The sequence below is a fragment of the Telmatherina bonti genome, assembly GCF_933228915.1.
Source record: "Telmatherina bonti genome assembly, chromosome: 22".
NCBI lineage: Eukaryota > Metazoa > Chordata > Actinopteri > Atheriniformes > Telmatherinidae > Telmatherina > Telmatherina bonti.
Window position 1 is genome coordinate 5,047,847 of NC_136631.1, and position 18,361 is coordinate 5,066,207.

Genomic DNA, 18,361 nt, shown 5'->3' on the forward strand with positions numbered 1-18,361 from the left:
GCCAGCTAACAGTGTGCCTTAGCTTTAGCCTGCCTACCTCTCTTAGCTGATTAGCTCCTGTTAGATGTCAATCATTCACCCCCGCGCTTACAGCCCCCTTAGCTTCACCTCTTTTCCCATTTTTGTATTTTTCATGCGACGCTAAAATGGCGGCAGAGGGAACCGCCCACAGAGTTTCAGTTCAGCTCTTCAGAAAGTTACATGTGACATCACAAAGGCTCCGCCCATCTTTGTAAATACAGTCCATGGTCAAGTGTATCGTAAAAGTGTAACGGAAACCCTTTTTAATTTACACGTCACCAGATGTGACGTCGGGGTCACGTGACCAGTTCACTCCAAGTAAAGATGACTTCTGAAGGACTTCTTTAAGCATTTACAGAAATCTAAAAGGTTTTTTTATCTCCTCAAAGTGGAGCGTCATGGGACAAAGTTTTACGAGAATCGCAACTGTACTTTAATTAAACTTTAGAAAAACTGAGCTAATGACTGTTAGCTGCACAGCTCACCTCAGATCAACCAGTTTGTTTCCAACTCCAGTTCCCAAAGACAGAACAACAGTCTGGAAACGACATGTTGTCTTTTCAGATTCTGAGAAAACAAACAGGAAAATCTGGGAAGTTTTACTGGGAATTCTTCTGGATTTATACACACAGGCCTCGTCCTGTCGGAGTGATGGAACCTCCAACGTCATCATCTGGCTTTCTGTCACAACTCAGCTTTACAGGCTTTAAACCCTCCGATGCATTCATTAATAAGCTGTTCTTTTATAAACAATATTTTACGTCGACAGATACGAACAGCGATATTTTATTTCACACCGTCCTCGCCTACGTGTATATGGGAAACCTTTAAATAGACGTCCACCATAGAGGACACGATGCACCAAAACTGCTGTTTGTCCTGTAGACGTGCCGAGATAAACCGTCCCTGTTCCACTGACCTCAGCACAGCTTCTCTACGACGGTTTAAAAGTCGGGATCATCTGGAGATGTTAGAAGAATCCAGTAAGGTTTGTCCTCCAGGCTTCAGTCAGAGCATCACAGTTAACTTCTGCTCTCTGGACAGATGTCCATCTTCACAGTGTCTGATGGAGTCAGAGCTACATCTCTGGGGGTGCCTAAACTTATGCATCATGCCACTTTATGTTTCTAATCAGGACCAAGTTTCTGATTGGACAGAACGGGCAGAGCGACTGACCTCAGGCTGTAGAGGACGTGTCCGTCTGGGAAGACGCGCAGCATGATGTTGTCCGTGGTGGTGTCGTGGATGAAGGACCTCTTGGAGTGGACGAAGAAGACGTCGGGGACCCAGATCTTCTTCACCAGGCGGCCGTCGAACGTCATGCTCTTGTTGGTGCTGCTAGTGAACGACAGACGCTCGTCCTTCCAGTAGTGCCGGAGGTACAGCGTCATGGTAAAGTCCTGCAGGGGTCACATGAACCAGACCTCAGGAAGTCCGCATCACTTCCCATAAAACTGGACTCACTGATCCGGTCCGTTCTGGAACATTTCCAGGACTATAAATCATGTTTCTCCCCTCCGTCCTGTCACAGCTGAAAAGTCGACGTATGAAAATGAATTTGATCATCTGTGAGGCGAACGGCAGCTTTTCTTACCATGTCGACTTCAGAGATGCTGTCCAAGCTCTCCACCTGAACGTCCACTCCGACAGGGATGGCAGGACCTGTAAACAAAGCAGCATCACTGTTCATACACGTGGTTTCAGTCAGGTTCAACGATCTGTAGCTAACTTTAGACAAGATAAGGACGCATTTGCACCAGGATAGTCTCCCAGGGCCTCTAGCACGCACTTGTTGCCCGCTAGAGGCCGGTACTCCCCGAAATGATGTCTGACCAACAAGAAAGACGAGGAAAATCTGGTTCATAATCTACATTTGAGACTTGCACAGTTATGTTGTCTTCCTGATGAGCCCAGAAAGTGAGCAGAACCATAAGAACCAAACACCTTAGGAAGACCCGGATGTACTTTTGCAGGCAGTTTTTGTTGTTTGTCTGTGGAGTCGGGACAAAGTGTCTTTGTGGGGTAACAGCTGTCTGATGGCGTAACAGATTGGTGCCTGTGCTAATCTAAGCTGTAAACAGAAAGAACCGCTGCCAGCTTAATCTGCTTGCCTCTGCAGCAGTGGGCCTGGCGTTCAGCCTGCTGAAGCTCGGCTAACCAGCTACACTGGGTGAAGCTCACAGTCCCTTCAAATTAAGCCAGCCTTTCCAGATGGTATCTGGGTGCAACTAACCCACCATGCAGCAGCGAGCACGGCTTAGAGCTTCAGAGGCAAAACGAAAAGGAAAGGAAAACCGAATTGTGCTGCTCGTGTCCTGTTCAGGGACCACAGCGCTTTCCTGAGTTTCTGCTGTCTGACCATCAGCTCGACCCGATCGCGGCCACAGTCCTGCTCAGAGCTGCGAGACGGATCATATTCAGACCTTCACTTCTAATCTGAGCCGCTGGACACAATATGAAGAGTATGATGGAATCTGTGCATTTCAGTGATGCGTTCAGGAACCTTTGAACTTTTTATCGAGACTAAAAGATTAGAAAGTGTTCGGTGGCAGAGCTCCCACAGTGAGTGTTGGGATTAGCATGTGCCAGAGGTTTTTAAGGCTGTGTGGATATGAAGCACCAGGAAAGAGACGGGCGGCACTTTGGAGTCCAGGGAGCGGAAACCTCAGTCAGCTGACTGGAAATCAGCATAATTCCAGATTGGTGTGAGCATCACGTGGTCTGGGTTGTAACCTGATCGCTTCCTGTGTGGCGAAGAAGTAAAAACACGTCCACCAGGTCTGCTTGGAGCGTGGATATCTACCATGATGAGGCAGAGTGAGACCTCGCTGCAGAGAAAAAAGCTTTCATCTCGTATTGAGTCAAAGGCGAAGATCCCAGTCTTTAAACGTGTTGAATAGCCGTTACTTCATCTTTCAGCTCCACGGTCAAAGTTCAGTCCAGAAATCTGAGACTGCAGCTGTGTGACGCTGCAGGTGTGGAAAGCATCAGTTCTGAGACACATTTAACATGTAAATGACAGAACCGCATGAACTCCTCTCTGCTCGGATCAACTGAGCAGAGCTCGTTAGTCTGACAGGTGTTCCTGATTCACTCTCATCAGATATAACGAAGAAACTGTGCTGTGGTCAGACAAGATGGAGGAGAGGATCTGCAGGTCCTCCTGATGGATGGATTGATGGATGGATGGATAGTTGGATGGATGGATGGATGGATGGATGGATGGATGGATAGTTGGATGGATGGATGGATGGATGGATGGATGGATGGATAGTTGGATGGATGGATGGATGGATGGATGGATGGATGGATAGTTGGATGGATGGATGGATGGATGGATGGATGGATGGATAGTTGGATGGATGGATGGATAGTTGGATGGATGGATGGATGGATGGATGGATAGTTGGATGGATGGATGGATAGTTGGATGGATGGATGGACGGATGGATAGTTGGATGGATGGATGGATGGATGGATAGTTGGATGGATAGTTGGATGGATGGATGGATGGATGGATAGTTGGATGGATGGATGGATAGTTGGATGGATGGATGGATGGATAGTTGGATGGATGGATGGATAGTTGGATGGATAGTTGGATGGATGGATGGATAGTTGGATGGATGGATGGATGGATAGTTGGATGGATGGATGGATAGTTGGATGGATGGATGGATAGTTGGATGGATGGATGGATAGTTGGATGGATGGATGGATGGATAGTTGGATGGATGGATGGATAGTTGGATGGATAGTTGGATGGATGGATGGATGGATGGATGGATGGATGGATAGTTGGATGGATGGATGGATAGTTGGATGGATGGATAGTTGGATGGATGGATGGATTGTTGGATGGATGGATGGATGGATGGATGTGTGGTGGTGAGCACACATGAGTGTCATGTGGCTCAGGTTGGCCCCTCCCTGCTAATCAGCAGGTACCTATAAAAGACACCTGTTTATCTTCTCTGCTGGCTGATTCTGTGTTGGTGGTGGTGACCGGCTGCCCTCTGTACTCCTCCTCCTGGCTTGGTTTTACTCAGGGTGGTGAGTAGAAACAGGAACTTGAAATGGAAAAACTAATTTTGTAGTTTTACTAATTGTCTTCTGTTTTTATAGATCCACCTGCTGCTGTTTTTATTGGCATAATTTTATTGTAGTCTGTCTTTTAATCAGTTCTGTTTGCTTCTTTTGCTTTAGTTTTGTAAGTTGACTTTTCTTTTGTTTGAATTGTTTCCTTTAGGCAGCTGGGAACCATTTGGTGGATGGGCTAGGCACTCATGGTTGGGGACCCTCACATTTGGTTTGGTTTATTTGATGCACTGGGCATAGGAGGGCTCCACAGTTATAGTTTGCAGTGAAGTGTGATTGTATTCATAAGGTGAGAGGTGGCAACACACCGGGACACTCCTTCCCTGTAGGCTGCCCTCCACTGGTGGTCCCAGCTGGCCTGGTTTCTTTAGTTTATATAGTTATTTGCTTTTAAATAGGTCTTAACAGTGGGTTTTATACCCTGCTAATTTTAGCTTAAAATTTTTGTATTAAATAGTTTAAACTCCCGCCCACGTCTCTTCTTATTTCAACAGGAGCGACCCTGCATTTATTTCCTGGAGCCCTGTGCCCCAGGTGGTGTTGTCTGGCATTAGTATTGAATAAAAGTTAACTTTCTCATTTTACCTTTTGTTGTTCAGTTATTTTTGTTAAGGCCTTACTACTCTACCACGGATGGATGGATGGATGGATGGATGGATGGATGGTAATAAAGAAATACTTTATTGATCTTGAGGAAATTTAATTGTTTACATTTGCGCCAGTTATTTCATACTAGTTGCTTTGGATAAAAGCATCTGTTAAATGACTATAGAATAGAATTAACTGAACCGTCAAGTTAAAATTCATATAACGGCCGTATTAATGAGTTAACGTGACACTAAATGTGCCGTTCAGGTCATTTCCAGCTCTACGGCGCTGCTTTTACAGCCCGATGGACAAAACATTCTGGACCTCACAGAGCTCCTCTGGCGGCAGGAGACTGGGGTCAGGGCGCACTCTGATTGGACAGATTCACCCTGACGTTAGAGAGCGACCTTCTCCAGAGTCCAGACCACAGAACCTGGAATAGAGGCGGTTTTTGCTCTGAGCTTAGTGGGCGATGTATTTCAGTAAAGTTTTGCTTCAATAAGCCAACTTAGGCTGCCATTGATAAATATACAAAGAGGATGGTTTTTTTTTTTTGGTTTTTTTTTCCCTCGTTTCAACAGAAGCAGAAGTCGGATGGCATCAGAGCGACCTTGTTCTCAGTTGCCATCATGTGTCCGGTTCAGAAAGAGAAGGAAACGAGAGCAGAGGTGGGCCCTCTGCCCTCATGGCATCTCTCCGAGCATTATGCATGCAGAGAAACAGACGCCACCGCCTCACATGAATGACTGTTTCCATGAGCCTCTTGCTGCTAGCAGCTAAACGTAGCGGCTATGTTGTCACTACTTCTACATTCACGTCATTGTGGAGCCCTGATGAAGGCAGAGTGAGGCCAAACAGCCTGCTGGCTTTCATTAGTCTAACTACAGATTAGCTGTTTACATGAAAACTTTTTAATAATAAAGATTTATTTTGCTTCTACATGCCTGGCGTACGTTCATGTTCTGTGTGACCTTGCTTTCTGACTGATTTGTGTGTGTGTTGTATGAGCGTTTAATGCCGGCCCAGCTTAACTATGCTGTTGAATTCTGACAGTTTAACACATTGTGTATGAAGGTGTGTTTGTTTTTAACTGGATAACTAATGTATGTTCAGTATGTTAGACTTCCATGTTGTGTAAGAGGAGCGTTCAGCCGGCGGCGTTAAACACACCAGGACCGGCACTGCCTGGAACATGGCTGCATGGACAAATGAAGAACGAAAGAATGGATGGAAGGGAGAATATAGATGTATATAAGGATAGATAGATGGATCCATTAAAGTAATAGGGTGTGGGAGCGGTCCACCTCTGACCTGCAGTAAATCCACACTGTAAGCCGACCTGGTTCTCCAGAACACACCCTGGTTTTGGTATCCAGTTAACAGCAGGAGTCTCTGCAAACACGTTCGTCACATGATGCCACTGATGGCTTTCTATCTTGTTCCTTTCAGCACGGATTAACAACAAGCTTAATGTGTTATCTTACCCAGGATTAGGAGCAATAATACACCCCACATTAAGCACAGCACCCACATCGGTCTGCATGCGTCGTGCATACATCGCGAACAGTGGTGGTGCAAACAGGATTATCTCTGAAGACAAGCCTGTCGGAGTTCAGTCTGAGGAACCGGAAGCAGACATGTGGTGGGAGCTGCAGACACTGGTGCTGCTGGTGCAGCTCCAGACTCCTCTGATGTGTCTGATCTGAGCCATCCTTCGGCCCAGACCTCCTGCTACATGCCGTCTCTGAACTAACCACTGATGATGGGGAGTTAAAAAACAAGGAACAACTTCAGAGGTAGAATCCCTGATTACCCAACTGGTTTCCCAGCTGATGAGGGCGGCGTATCTCAGAGTCCAAACATCTTTTCTAAGCAGACCTTACAAGGTCCCTTTGATTCTCCAAAGACACACAAGAGGCGCACACTTCACAGCGCACAAAGAGCCCAAGCCCCGAGCTCCCTCTGAAGTGTCTGAGCGAGGAGCCACTATCTTTAGACTAAACCCGGGCCTTGCAAAATGTTCAGACGTGCAGCTCGAACACAAGCGTGTGAAGCGTCTTCAGATGGAGCGCAGAACAACAGCAGTGGGATGTTCTGAGAGCTTTACGGCTTCTTGTCTCCGCTGCACTCAGAAACTCGTCTTAAAAGCAGATCAGGAGGTTAGTGACACCAGCAGCCTGACAAAGAAGCTTCACATCTGTTTTTTTTTTCTGGTGAGAGAACAACAAGACCGACTGGCAGATGCGCTCAGTGGGGGCGGAGCTCTGGAAGCTTCCAGAGGACGAGCAAGACTTTAAAACATCAGAGTACAACTCATCCTCGGGTTTGACATGAGAGGTGCTGTTAGAGGAACAGGTGACACACACACTTCTTCATCATCCTCATCTTCACACGGCTGCTGCAGGTTAAAGGGCCTCAGATGAGTTTAATAACACGGAGCTGCTGCATCACGGCAGAAAATCACCGTGATGATGTCATGCTGATGTCAGCCGGACTGTGTGGAGGATCAACACCGGATTTTCTGCTTTTAATCCACCTGTTTTTGCACTAATTTGATTAAATCCTGACTGATGCCAACTGTATACCACAAACTCACTTTCTATACCGTTGATAGTCAGTCTTTGTTGTGCCCCACCCCCAGTGTCCATCATTGCAGCGTGTAACAAAGGTCAAATGTTAATGAAAAAAAATATATGTAATATCATTAAAAGCAGTTTCTTTTGGTGTCTAATGACTTTACTAAAATAATTATGATTTTACGCTCTCAGAATAAAGCATTTATATCAACAAACATGGCAGCTATGGTGCCAATGACTGGACAAACAACTCTATGTGAAGTTTTAAAACTGAAGCACCTTTTGGGATGCCTGAATGCCTGAAAAAGGACCACAGAAGAAGACACATGCCCTGCAAGTTATCACCTTAGAGCCAGATACTCGACATTAAAAAGCCAGATACTTGACATGTTACAGCCAGATACTCGACATGTTAGAGCCAGATACGAAACATGTTACGGACAGATAATCGACATGTAACAGCCAGATACTCGACACGTTACGACCAGATACTCGACATGTAACAGCCAGATACTCGACACGTTACGACCAGATACTCGACATGTAACAGCCAGATACTCGACACGTTACGACCAGATATTCGACATGTTAGAGCCAGATAATCGACATGTTACAGCCAGATACTCGACACGTTACGACCAGATACTCGACATGTAACAGCCAGATACTCGACACGTTACGACCAGATACTCGACATGTTACAGCCAGATACTCGACACGTTACGGCCAGATACTCGACATGTTACAGCCAGATACTCGACATGTTACAGCCAGATAATCGACACGTTACGGCCAGATACTAAACATGTTACAGCCAGATACTAAACATGTTACAGCCAGATACTTGACGCATTACAGCCAGATATTCGACATGTTAGAGCCAGATAATCGACATGTTACAGCCAGATACTTGACATGTTACAGGCAGATATTCGACATGTTAGAGCCAGATACTAGACATGTTGCAGCCAGATACTCAACACATTACAGCCAGACACTAAACACATTACGGCCAGATACTCGACACGTTACGGCCAGATACCTCGGCATGTTACGGCCAGATGCTCGACACATTACAGCCAGATACTCGACACGTTACGGCCAGATACTTGACACGTTACAGCCAGATACTCGACACGTTACAGGCAGATACTCAACATGTTACGGCCAGATACTCGACATGTTACAGCCAAATGCTCGACATGTTACAGCCAGATACTCGACATGTAACAGCCAGATACTCGACACGTTACAGCCAGATACTCGACACGTTACAGGCAGATACTCAACATGTTACGGCCAGATACTCGACATGTTACAGCCAAATGCTCGACATGTTACAGCCAGATACTCGACATGTAACAGCCAGATACTCGACATGTTATGGCCAGATATTCGACATGTTATGGCCAGATATTCGACATGTTACGGCCAGACACTCGACATGTTACGGCCAGATACTCGACATGTTACAGCCAGATACTCGACATGTAACAGCCAGATACTCGACATGTTATGGCCAGATATTCGACATGTTACGGCCAGATACTCGACATGTTACAGCCAGATCCTCGACATATTATGGCCAGAGACTCGACACGTTACGGACAGATACTAAACATGTTACAGCCAGATATTCGACATGTAACAGCCAGATATTCGACACGTTACGGACAGATACTCGACATGTTGCTGCCAGATGCTAAACATGTTACGGCCAGATACTCGACACGTTACGGACTGATACTTGACACGTTACAGCCAGATACTCGATACGTTACGGACAGATAGTTGACATGTTACGGCCAGATACTCGACACGTCATGGACAGATACTCAACGTGTTAAAGCTAGATACTCGACACGTCATGGAATGATACTCAACGTGTTAAAGCTAGATACTTGACACGTTACAGCCAAATACTCGCCACGTTACGGACAGATACTCGACACGTTACGACCAGATACTCGACACGTTAAAGCTAGATACTTGACACGTTACAGCCAGATACTCATCATGAAACAGCCAGATACTCGACATGTTATGGCCGGATACTTAACATGTTACGACCAGATACTCGACATGTTACAGCCAGATACTCGACATGTAACGGCCAGATACTCGACATGTTACAGCCAGATACTCGACATGTAACGGCCAGATACTCGACATGTTACGGCCAGATACTCGACATGATACGGCCAGATACTCGACATGTTACAGCCAGATACTCAACATGTTACAGCCAGATAATCGACATGTAACAGCCAGATACTCGACATGTTATGGCCAGATATTCGACATGTAACAGCCAGATATTCGACACGTTACGGACAGATACTCGACATGTTGCTGCCAGATGCTAAACATGTTACGGCCAGATACTTGACACGTTACAGACAGATACTTGACACGTTACAGCCAGATACTCGACACGTTACAGACAGATACTCGACACGTTACAGCCAAATACTCGACATGTTGCTGCCAAATGCTAAACATGTTTCGGCCAGATACTTGACACGTTACGGCCAGATATTTGACACATTACAGCCAGATATTTGACATGTTACAGCCAGATACTCGACATGTTAGAGCCAGATACTCAACATGTTACGGCCAGATACTCGACACGTCATGGACAGATACTCAACGTGTTAGAGCTAGATACTTGACACGTTACAGCCAGATACTTGCCACGTTACGGACAGATACTCGACACGTTAAAGCTAGATACTTGACACGTTACAGCCAGATACTCATCATGTAACAGCCAGATACTCGACATGTTACAGCCAGATAATCGACATGTAACAGCCAGATACTCGACACGTTACAGCCAGATACTCATCATGTAACAGCCAGATACCCCACATGTTACAGCCAGATCCTCGACATGTTACGGCCAAATGCTCGACATGTTACAACCAGACACTCAACACGTTACAGCCAGATAACGCGTTAAAGCTAGATACTTGACACGTTACAGCCAGAAACTCGACATGTTACAGCTGGACTCTTGATGCGTTGTGGCCAGATACTTGACACGTTACGGCCAGATACTCAATGCGTTAAAGCTAGATAGTTGACATGTTACAGCCACATACTCATCATGTAACTGCCAGATACTCCACACGTAACAGCCAGATACTCCACATGTAACAGCCAGATGCTCTACATGTTACAGCCAGATGCTCGACACGTTAGAGCCAGATACTCGACACGTTACAGCCAGATACTCGACATGTTACAGCCAGATACTCAACATGTTACAGCCAGATACTTGACATGTTGCAGCCAGATACTGTCACGATCTGGGTTTTCTGAGGTATTTTTCAGGTTCCACCAGAGGGTGCCAGAGGAACCTTTTCTGGAGGTGTGCTGGCCTGCACACCTGTATCGGATTTATGATCAACTCCCCAGCACTATATCTGGAGCTGACTGCCAGGCCTTTGTCGCTTGAGCGTAGAGCCTTGTGGTGAAATCTAAGCCCTCCAGGGATTTCATGTGTACTCTTGCTTTCTCTGTAAACTTTAAAGAATCCTTGTTTTTTCCAGAAACCAACATCTTGGATTCCCCTGAGCTTCCGGTGATTTCTCACAGCGGTATTCATCTCCAGCAATCATTTCTTCAATAACCATCAACCCGGAAATTTCTTCACTGGCAATCCTCTGGCTCTGGTAATCTTGGTACTGCCTGTCCGCCCTCCAACGAAAAGACCCTCACTGGCTCCTACTACACCAGTCCTCCAACAAGTAGGAAAATCATCACTTCCCCAGATATTGTATCCATCATTCCATCACTCATATATCTATCATTACAGAGAAACCAGCCTTCAGATCTCCCGGAACCACACCCCTTCATTCTCCAATAAAAAGTATTCTAATTCTCCAGAATTGCTTGATTTTGCGTGTGGGTCAAACATCTTCACATCATGACAGATACTCAACATGTTACAACCAGATTCTCTACACTTTACAGCCAGATACTAGACATGTTACAGCTAGATACCTGACATATTACAGCCACATACCTGACATGTTACTGTCAGATAGTCGACATATTATAGCCAGTTAGTATACGTGTTACAAACAGATTCCCTACACTTTACAGGCAGATACGCGACATGTTACAGCCACATACCTGAGATGTTACAGTCAGATTCCCTACACTGTACAGCCAGATACTAGACATGTTACAGCTGGAAACCAGACATGTTGCAGTCAGATACTTGACATGTTCTAGCCTTATATTTAAGATGTTTCAGCCAGATATCTGACGTGTTACAGTCAGATATGCTGGCTGTTTTCTTGCAGTTTCTCTTTCAAGGTTTCCTTGAAAATGCAGTTAGAAGTTCTAGAAATCTGGAAACATAATCACAAACCAACCAATCAATCACAAGAAATTGCCTGTGATTTCATGCTGCAAGCAAGGGTGCATGTTAGATCTGGAAGAGGTGCAAGTTAAGCCTCCACAGACCTATGCAGAGCATATGGTAGTGACGCCATGACCGACCTTACTCACAGTATAATTCCAGCTTTATTACCGCTGGCTAAAAACATGAATATGCAAAAATTATTTCCATAAATGCACAAGATGGGGGAGTTTGCAAACGGACAAACAGGGAGATTTTCCACTGGAAATGTGGACACAGAAGTCAGCAGTCATACTGGACTAAATCATGCTAGGAGGGTCAGCAACAGCAGTTTAGAAGCTTGAGGAACAGCTCCAAGCTGCATTTCATACTCTGAGTCAAATGAACTTACATTATTTACAGGCAGAAGGGTCAAAGCTGCTGTATTTTCCTCTGCCAGCATGAAAGTTTCCTCCAGTTTTCAGTTTGACATCAGTGCTCATGTTTCTGATTGAATCTGTGCGGCGCTGCTCTCTGTACACCGCAGACCCTGTTGCTGTTCATGACTTCTGAGCTGATTAAATGAACACAGGAGCACTTCACTACTGTATTTGGATTGTTTTTATGTATTTTAAGATGAACTGCCTCTTTTTAGTGAGAGAAAAATATTTGTAAATACTGTAGGAGCCACAGAGCAGCTGTTCAGCCTGAGGCAGATAAAATGTAGGTTGAATAAGTATGCCCCCTGATCAATGCCAATTTGCTTCTACAGCCAGGTCTGGCTGTCCTGTCTGTACAAGTGGACCATGCTTTGCTTAAAACGGACCAAACAGCATCAGTGTGAACGTGTTTCTCTCTCAGGTTTTTTCCCTGCAGTCTGCACAAAGTTTAATTTCAAATCAAAGTCATTCTGGCATTTTGAAAGAATAATAAAATAAAAGATTTTGTGTGTTGCTGGGTACTAAGGAGGGCGTGAGATGCAGTTCAAGGTCCACTGTTGGTATTGTAACCTGGGCTGAGGAGATGTTTGTATATGTGGAGGACTCTGCTGAATCCTGATACATGCAGTACCAACAGAAACTCCAGTCTTAAATCGTAGCACACCAAAATGACAGAAGGAAGCTCACTGGGAAGCTTTGCCACCTAAACAACAAAACCTTCAAGTCCGTCTTACCCTTATAGTTAGAATTTATTCCAGCTGGAAAACCCTGCTAAGGTCGCCTTTAACTCTGTTAGAAATGAACCACAACCATAGACTAAATATAAAAAGAGGGGCGGAGCATCTGTGATGTCACCTGTAGATCTCTGAGGAGCTGAATTAACGCTGATTGGGTGATTCCCACCTTTGCCATCTTGGCAGCGTCACGTGTGCTGACGCTCCCGGACGATTAAAAAGTAGGCAGAGGGGTAGAGCTGGGCGACGGGGTGTGAGCGAGAGGAGGATGACCCATCAAACTCCGACCTGAGGTAGCTAAGAGCAATCCGAGCTAACACTGAGCTAACGGAAGCTAACGGAAGCTAACAAAGGTAGACGGGCTAAAGCTAAGGTGCTCTGTTATTGTTATTGCATAACATCTAAACGGGAAAGTTATAACCCCGCGGTTGTTCTACATTCTTCTTACTTGAAGCGGGAAAGTGGGGACCTGTCAATCAAAATCCCCCCCCAAATATGCTGAATTTCAAGATTAAAGTTCACTGCCCCCTGCAGTTGTCATGAAGGTAAATCTGATCTATTAACCCTGAAAATTTTTTGTAAACTGGCTGTAAACATGTTCATTTCTGCTGTAAAAATGTTTATTTCTGCTGTGAAGTTGGCCTCTTTAACATGGGACTCCATGGAAATTTGCTCTGTTTTGGGGCCCCTAGTGAATGAGGAGGGAACTGCAGGTTTTGCTTCACTTTTAACCACCAGAAGTTGCTGCATGATCACAATGGCCCAGGCTATTTACATAAACTCAGGATGGAGTGGGATCTCTTCACACAATATACCACCTGTGGGTTAGATTCCTGGCTCATCATCGGTGTTTCTAAGGTGCATTTGGATTCTGGTCCTCGTTTCTCTTGGCTCTAAGTAGAGGTGTCAGTTAACAAAATCAACTAATGAACTTCCAAAGCCCCCTCTTTTTAGAAATATTGCTCCCAAGTCCCCCCAACTTTCTCTGAACCCCTCAATGGGGGGGGTCCTGAGGATCCACAGCTGGAACCAAAGTTCTGTCCACGAGCACCGGAACCAGCTGATGTGAACAGACTCTTCATCTAAAACAGGTCTGCTGGAACCTGAACTGGTTTCTCTGGACCTACCTCCGAACGCCGGCCTCATGGTGAAGTCGTGATCATCTACTTTGAGCAGATGTTCTGTCTTGGTTTTCCGAGACTTGGTCACATCTGGAGGCTTCTTTGCCAGAGAGCTGGAAGGAGAAGACATTCCCAGTCAGAAACTGTTGATCCGGATCGTCACACAGAACCAGGTTCCCACAGAGCGTGCTCAGAACAAGGACTCACAAACAGGAAGTCACCCTCTGAGCATGCTCAGTGTGTTCGGACCTAACAGAACCACACGTTAACATAAAGGCTGTGGGAACATGTTACATCGGGGGGGGGTCCAGCTTGAGGAACACAATCTACAGGCTTCTAGATGTTTTCCTGCTCCAACACACTTGTTGTAAAACAGGAAACATCCCAAAACTGCAGGACACGAGGACTCGGAGTTCGCAGAAGTGAAACGTGAAGACACGAGGACTCGGAGTTCGCAGAAGTGAAACGTGAAGACACGAGGACTCGGAGTTCGCAGAAGTGAAACGTGAAGACACGAGGACTCGGAGTTCGCAGAAGTGAAACGTGAAGACACGAGGACTCGGAGTTCGCAGAAGTGAAACGTGAAGACACGAGGACTCGGAGTTCGCAGAAGTGAAACGTGAAGACACGAGGACTCGGAGTTCGCAGAAGTGAAACGTGAAGACACGAGGACTCGGAGTTCGCAGAAGTGAAACGTGAAGACACGAGGACTCGGAGTTCGCAGAAGTGAAACGTGAAGACACGAGGACTCGGAGTTCGCAGAAGTGAAACGTGAAGACACGAGGACTCGGAGTTCGCAGAAGTGAAACGTGAAGACACGAGGACGCGGAGTTCGCAGAAGTGAAACGTGAAGACACGAGGACTCGGAGTTCGCAGAAGTGAAACGTGAAGACACGAGGACGCGGAGTTCGCAGAAGTGAAACGTGAAGAGACGAGGACTCGGAGTTCGCAGAAGTGAAACGTGAAGACACGAGGACTCGGAGTTCGCAGAAGTGAAACGTGAAGACACGAGGACTCGGAGTTCGCAGAAGTGAAACGTGAAGAGACGAGGACTCGGAGTTCGCAGAAGTGAAACGTGAAGACACGAGGACTCGGAGTTCGCAGAAGTGAAACGTGAAGAGACGAGGACTCGGAGTTCGCAGAAGTGAAACGTGAAGACACGAGGACTCGGAGTTCACAGAAGTGAAACATGAAGAGACGAGGACTCGGAGTCCGCAGAAGTGAAACGTGAAGACACGAGGACTCGGAGTCCGCAGAAGTGAAACGTGATGAGACGAGGACTCGGAGTTTGCAGAAGTGAAACATGAAGAGACGAGGACTCGGAGTCAGGACTAAAGATCAGGGCTCTGTATCCGGATTCTGGGTCTGGACTTTGGATCTGTTCTGTAGAACAGCCTCTAAGGTGGACGTGCTTCAGTCGAAAAGTTGAGTTCTCTCCTGATATTTTGGGGGGGGGGGGGGGGGGGCATAGTCCAGCTGGCTGTGACCCCATGTGGAGCAGACTCAGAGGTCAGCTGATCTGAAGGACCAATCAAAAGGCTTTGCTTAAAACAAATTATTTGTTTGCATTGTTTGTTTGGACTAAAGAGTGAAGCTTAAAGATTGTCTTTAACTCCATCCACCCTGACCTCCACCCTGTTTCCCCCCTCCCTCATCCCTCCATCCACCCAGACCTCCACCCTGTTTCCCCCCTCCCTCATCCCTCCATCCACCCTGACCTCCACCCTGTTTCCCCCCTCCCTCATCCCTCCATCCACCCAGACCTCCACCGTTTCCCCCCTCCCTCATCCCTCCATCCACCCAGACCTCCACCCTGTTTCCCCCCTCCCTCATCCCTCCATCCACCCAGACCTCCACCCTGTTTCCCCCCTCCCTCATCCCTCCATCCACCCAGACCTCCACCGTTTCCCCCCTCCCTCATCCCTCCATCCACCCAGACCTCCACCCTGTTTCCCCCCTCCCTCATCCCTCCATCCACCCAGACCTCCACCCTGTTTCCCCCCTCCCTCATCCCTCCATCCACCCAGACCTCCACCCTGTTTCCCCCCTCCCTCATCCCTCCATCCACCCAGACCTCCACCCTGTTTCCCCCCTCCCTCATCCCTCCATCCACCCAGACCTCCACCCTGTTTCCCCCCTCCCTCATCCCTCCATCCACCCAGACCTCCACCCTGTTTCCCCCCTCCCTCATCCCTCCATCCACCCAGACCTCCACCGTTTCCCCCCTCCCTCATCCCTCCATCCACCCAGACCTCCACCGTTTCCCCCCTCCCTCATCCCTCCATCCACCCAGACCTCCACCCTGTTTCCCCCCTCCCTCATCCCTCCATCCACCCAGACCTCCACCGTTCCCCCCCTCCCTCATCCCTCCATCCACCCAGACCTCCACCCTGTTTCCCCCCTCCCTCATCCCTCCATCCACCCAGACCTCCACCCTGTTCCCCCCTCCCTCCCCCCTGACCTCCAGCCCCTCCCTCCCCCCTGACCTCCACCCTGTTTCTCCCCTCCCTCCCCCTTGACCTCCACCCTGTTTCCCCGCTCCCTCCCCCCCTCCCTCCCCCCTGACCTCCAGCCCCTCCCTCCCCCCTGACCTCCACCCTGTTTCCCCGCTCCCTCCCCCCCTCCCTCCCCCTGACCTCCACCCGGACCTCCACCCCGTCCCCCTCCTGCCTGGAGTTTCAGCTCTGGGAAAAGTCTTCCTCCTCTCTGGGTCTGAACTTGTTGAATGAAGTGGATCAGGAGACGTGATGACTGACATCCAGAAATGACCAGAACCTTGTGAACGCTTCAACTTATTCCGCCTCCAACAGCGTTATGCGGACAGCTGCTGGAGGTCCAAGCACTGAAAACACGACCCCACGTCCTCATCAACTACATCACAGCATGCTCCTGACTTACGTGCCGTGCTTCTGCGTCTCCACGGTCCCGGTCCATCTCCTCACGCGGTGTCCATGTTTACGGCATTCCCCGGTCACGAGCAGGCAGAGCAGTAAGATGAGAGGTTTGGTCAGATAAGGCATCCTGACGGCAGAAATCCACAGGTGAGTCGGTTCATTCCAGCTGAGCGCATCTTCCTCCGCACGCGGACACGGTCATGGCATCCGACTCCGCCGCGCGAGGCTGTGTGTGTGATCCGGCGCTGCTCTCACGTCAGGGACTGAACATCTGCAGCTCTCACACATGCGCGCGCGGACACGCTGGGATTATTTGCAGACATGACACAACAGGAGTCAGATAATTCCTCTGGCGGAGGAAAAAGCTCCTGATGGGGCGCGAGGCGGCAGCGCGAGCCGCTACAGGGGCGGTCCGAAAAGTTCTGTGGGTCGGGTGTCCACCACCACCTATTCATCCGTTCATCTGTTCTTCCTCTCTTCATCCGTTCATCTGTTCTTCCTCTCTTCATCCGTTCATCTGTTCTTCTTCTCTTCATCCGTTCATCTGTTCTTCCTCTCTTCATCCAGTCATCTGTTCTTCCTCTCTTCATCCGTTCATCTTTTCTTCCTCTCTTCATCCGTTCATCTGTTCTTCCTCTCTTCATCCGTTCATCTGTTCTTCCTCTCTTCATCCGTTCATCTGTTCTTCCTCTCTTCATCCATTCATCTGTTCTTCATCCATTCATCTGTTCTTCTTCTCTTCATCCGTTCATCTGTTCTTCATCCATTCATCTGTTCTTCTTCTCTTCATCCGTTCATCTGTTCTTCCTCTCTTCATCCAGTCATCTGTTCTTCATCCATTCATCTGTTCTTCTTCTCTTCATCCGTTCATCTGTTCTTCCTCTCTTCATCCAGTCATCTGTTCTTCATCCATTCATCTGTTCTTCTTCTCTTCATCCGTTCATCTGTTCTTCCTCTCTTCATCCATTCATCTTTTCTTCCTCTCTTCATCCGTTCATCTGTTCTTCATCTATTCATCTGTTCTTCCTCTCTTCATCCATTCATCTGTTCTTCATCCATTCATCTGTTCTTCTTCTCTTCATCCGTTCATCTGTTCTTCCTCTCTTCATCCATTCATCTGTTCTTCCTCTCTTCATCCATTCATCTTTTCTTCCTGTCTTCATCCGTTCATCTGTTCTTCATCTATTCATCTGTTCTTCCTCTCTTCATCCATTCATCTGTTCTTCATCCATTCATCTTTTCTTCCTGTCTTCATCCGTTCATCTGTTCTTCATCTATTCATCTGTTCTTCCTCTCTTCATCCAGTCATCTGTTCTTCATCCATTCATCTGTTCTTCTTCTCTTCATCCGTTCATCTGTTCTTCCTCTCTTCATCTATTTATCTTTTCTTCCTGTCTTCATCCGTTCATCAGTTCTTCCTCTCTTCATCTGTTCTTCCTCTCTTCATCCATTCATCTGTTCTTCATCAATTCATCTGTTCTTCTCTTCATCCGTTCATCTGTTCTTCATCTATTCATCTGTTCTTCCTCTCTTCA

General features: G+C 47.2%; 1 protein-coding gene across 1 annotated transcript in view; it reads right to left on the reverse strand.

Annotated features, from left to right (window-relative positions):
• Nucleotides 1-16,955, reverse strand: part of gabrr2a (gamma-aminobutyric acid type A receptor subunit rho2a) — a gene marked incomplete at its 3' end in the record, with an annotated part of 41,780 nt that extends 24,825 nt beyond the window's left edge. Inside the window, exons 1-4 of the mRNA XM_079261976.1 lie at nucleotides 16,831-16,955; nucleotides 13,939-14,045; nucleotides 1,616-1,683; nucleotides 1,198-1,421 (exon numbers count right to left, since the gene is read on the reverse strand). Coding sequence (XP_079118102.1) covers nucleotides 1,198-1,421; nucleotides 1,616-1,683; nucleotides 13,939-14,045; nucleotides 16,831-16,952 — 521 coding nt within the window. The 5' untranslated portion in view covers nucleotides 16,953-16,955. The remainder of the gene's footprint in view (nucleotides 1-1,197; nucleotides 1,422-1,615; nucleotides 1,684-13,938; nucleotides 14,046-16,830) is intronic.
• Nucleotides 16,956-18,361: the final 1,406 nt, after the last annotated feature.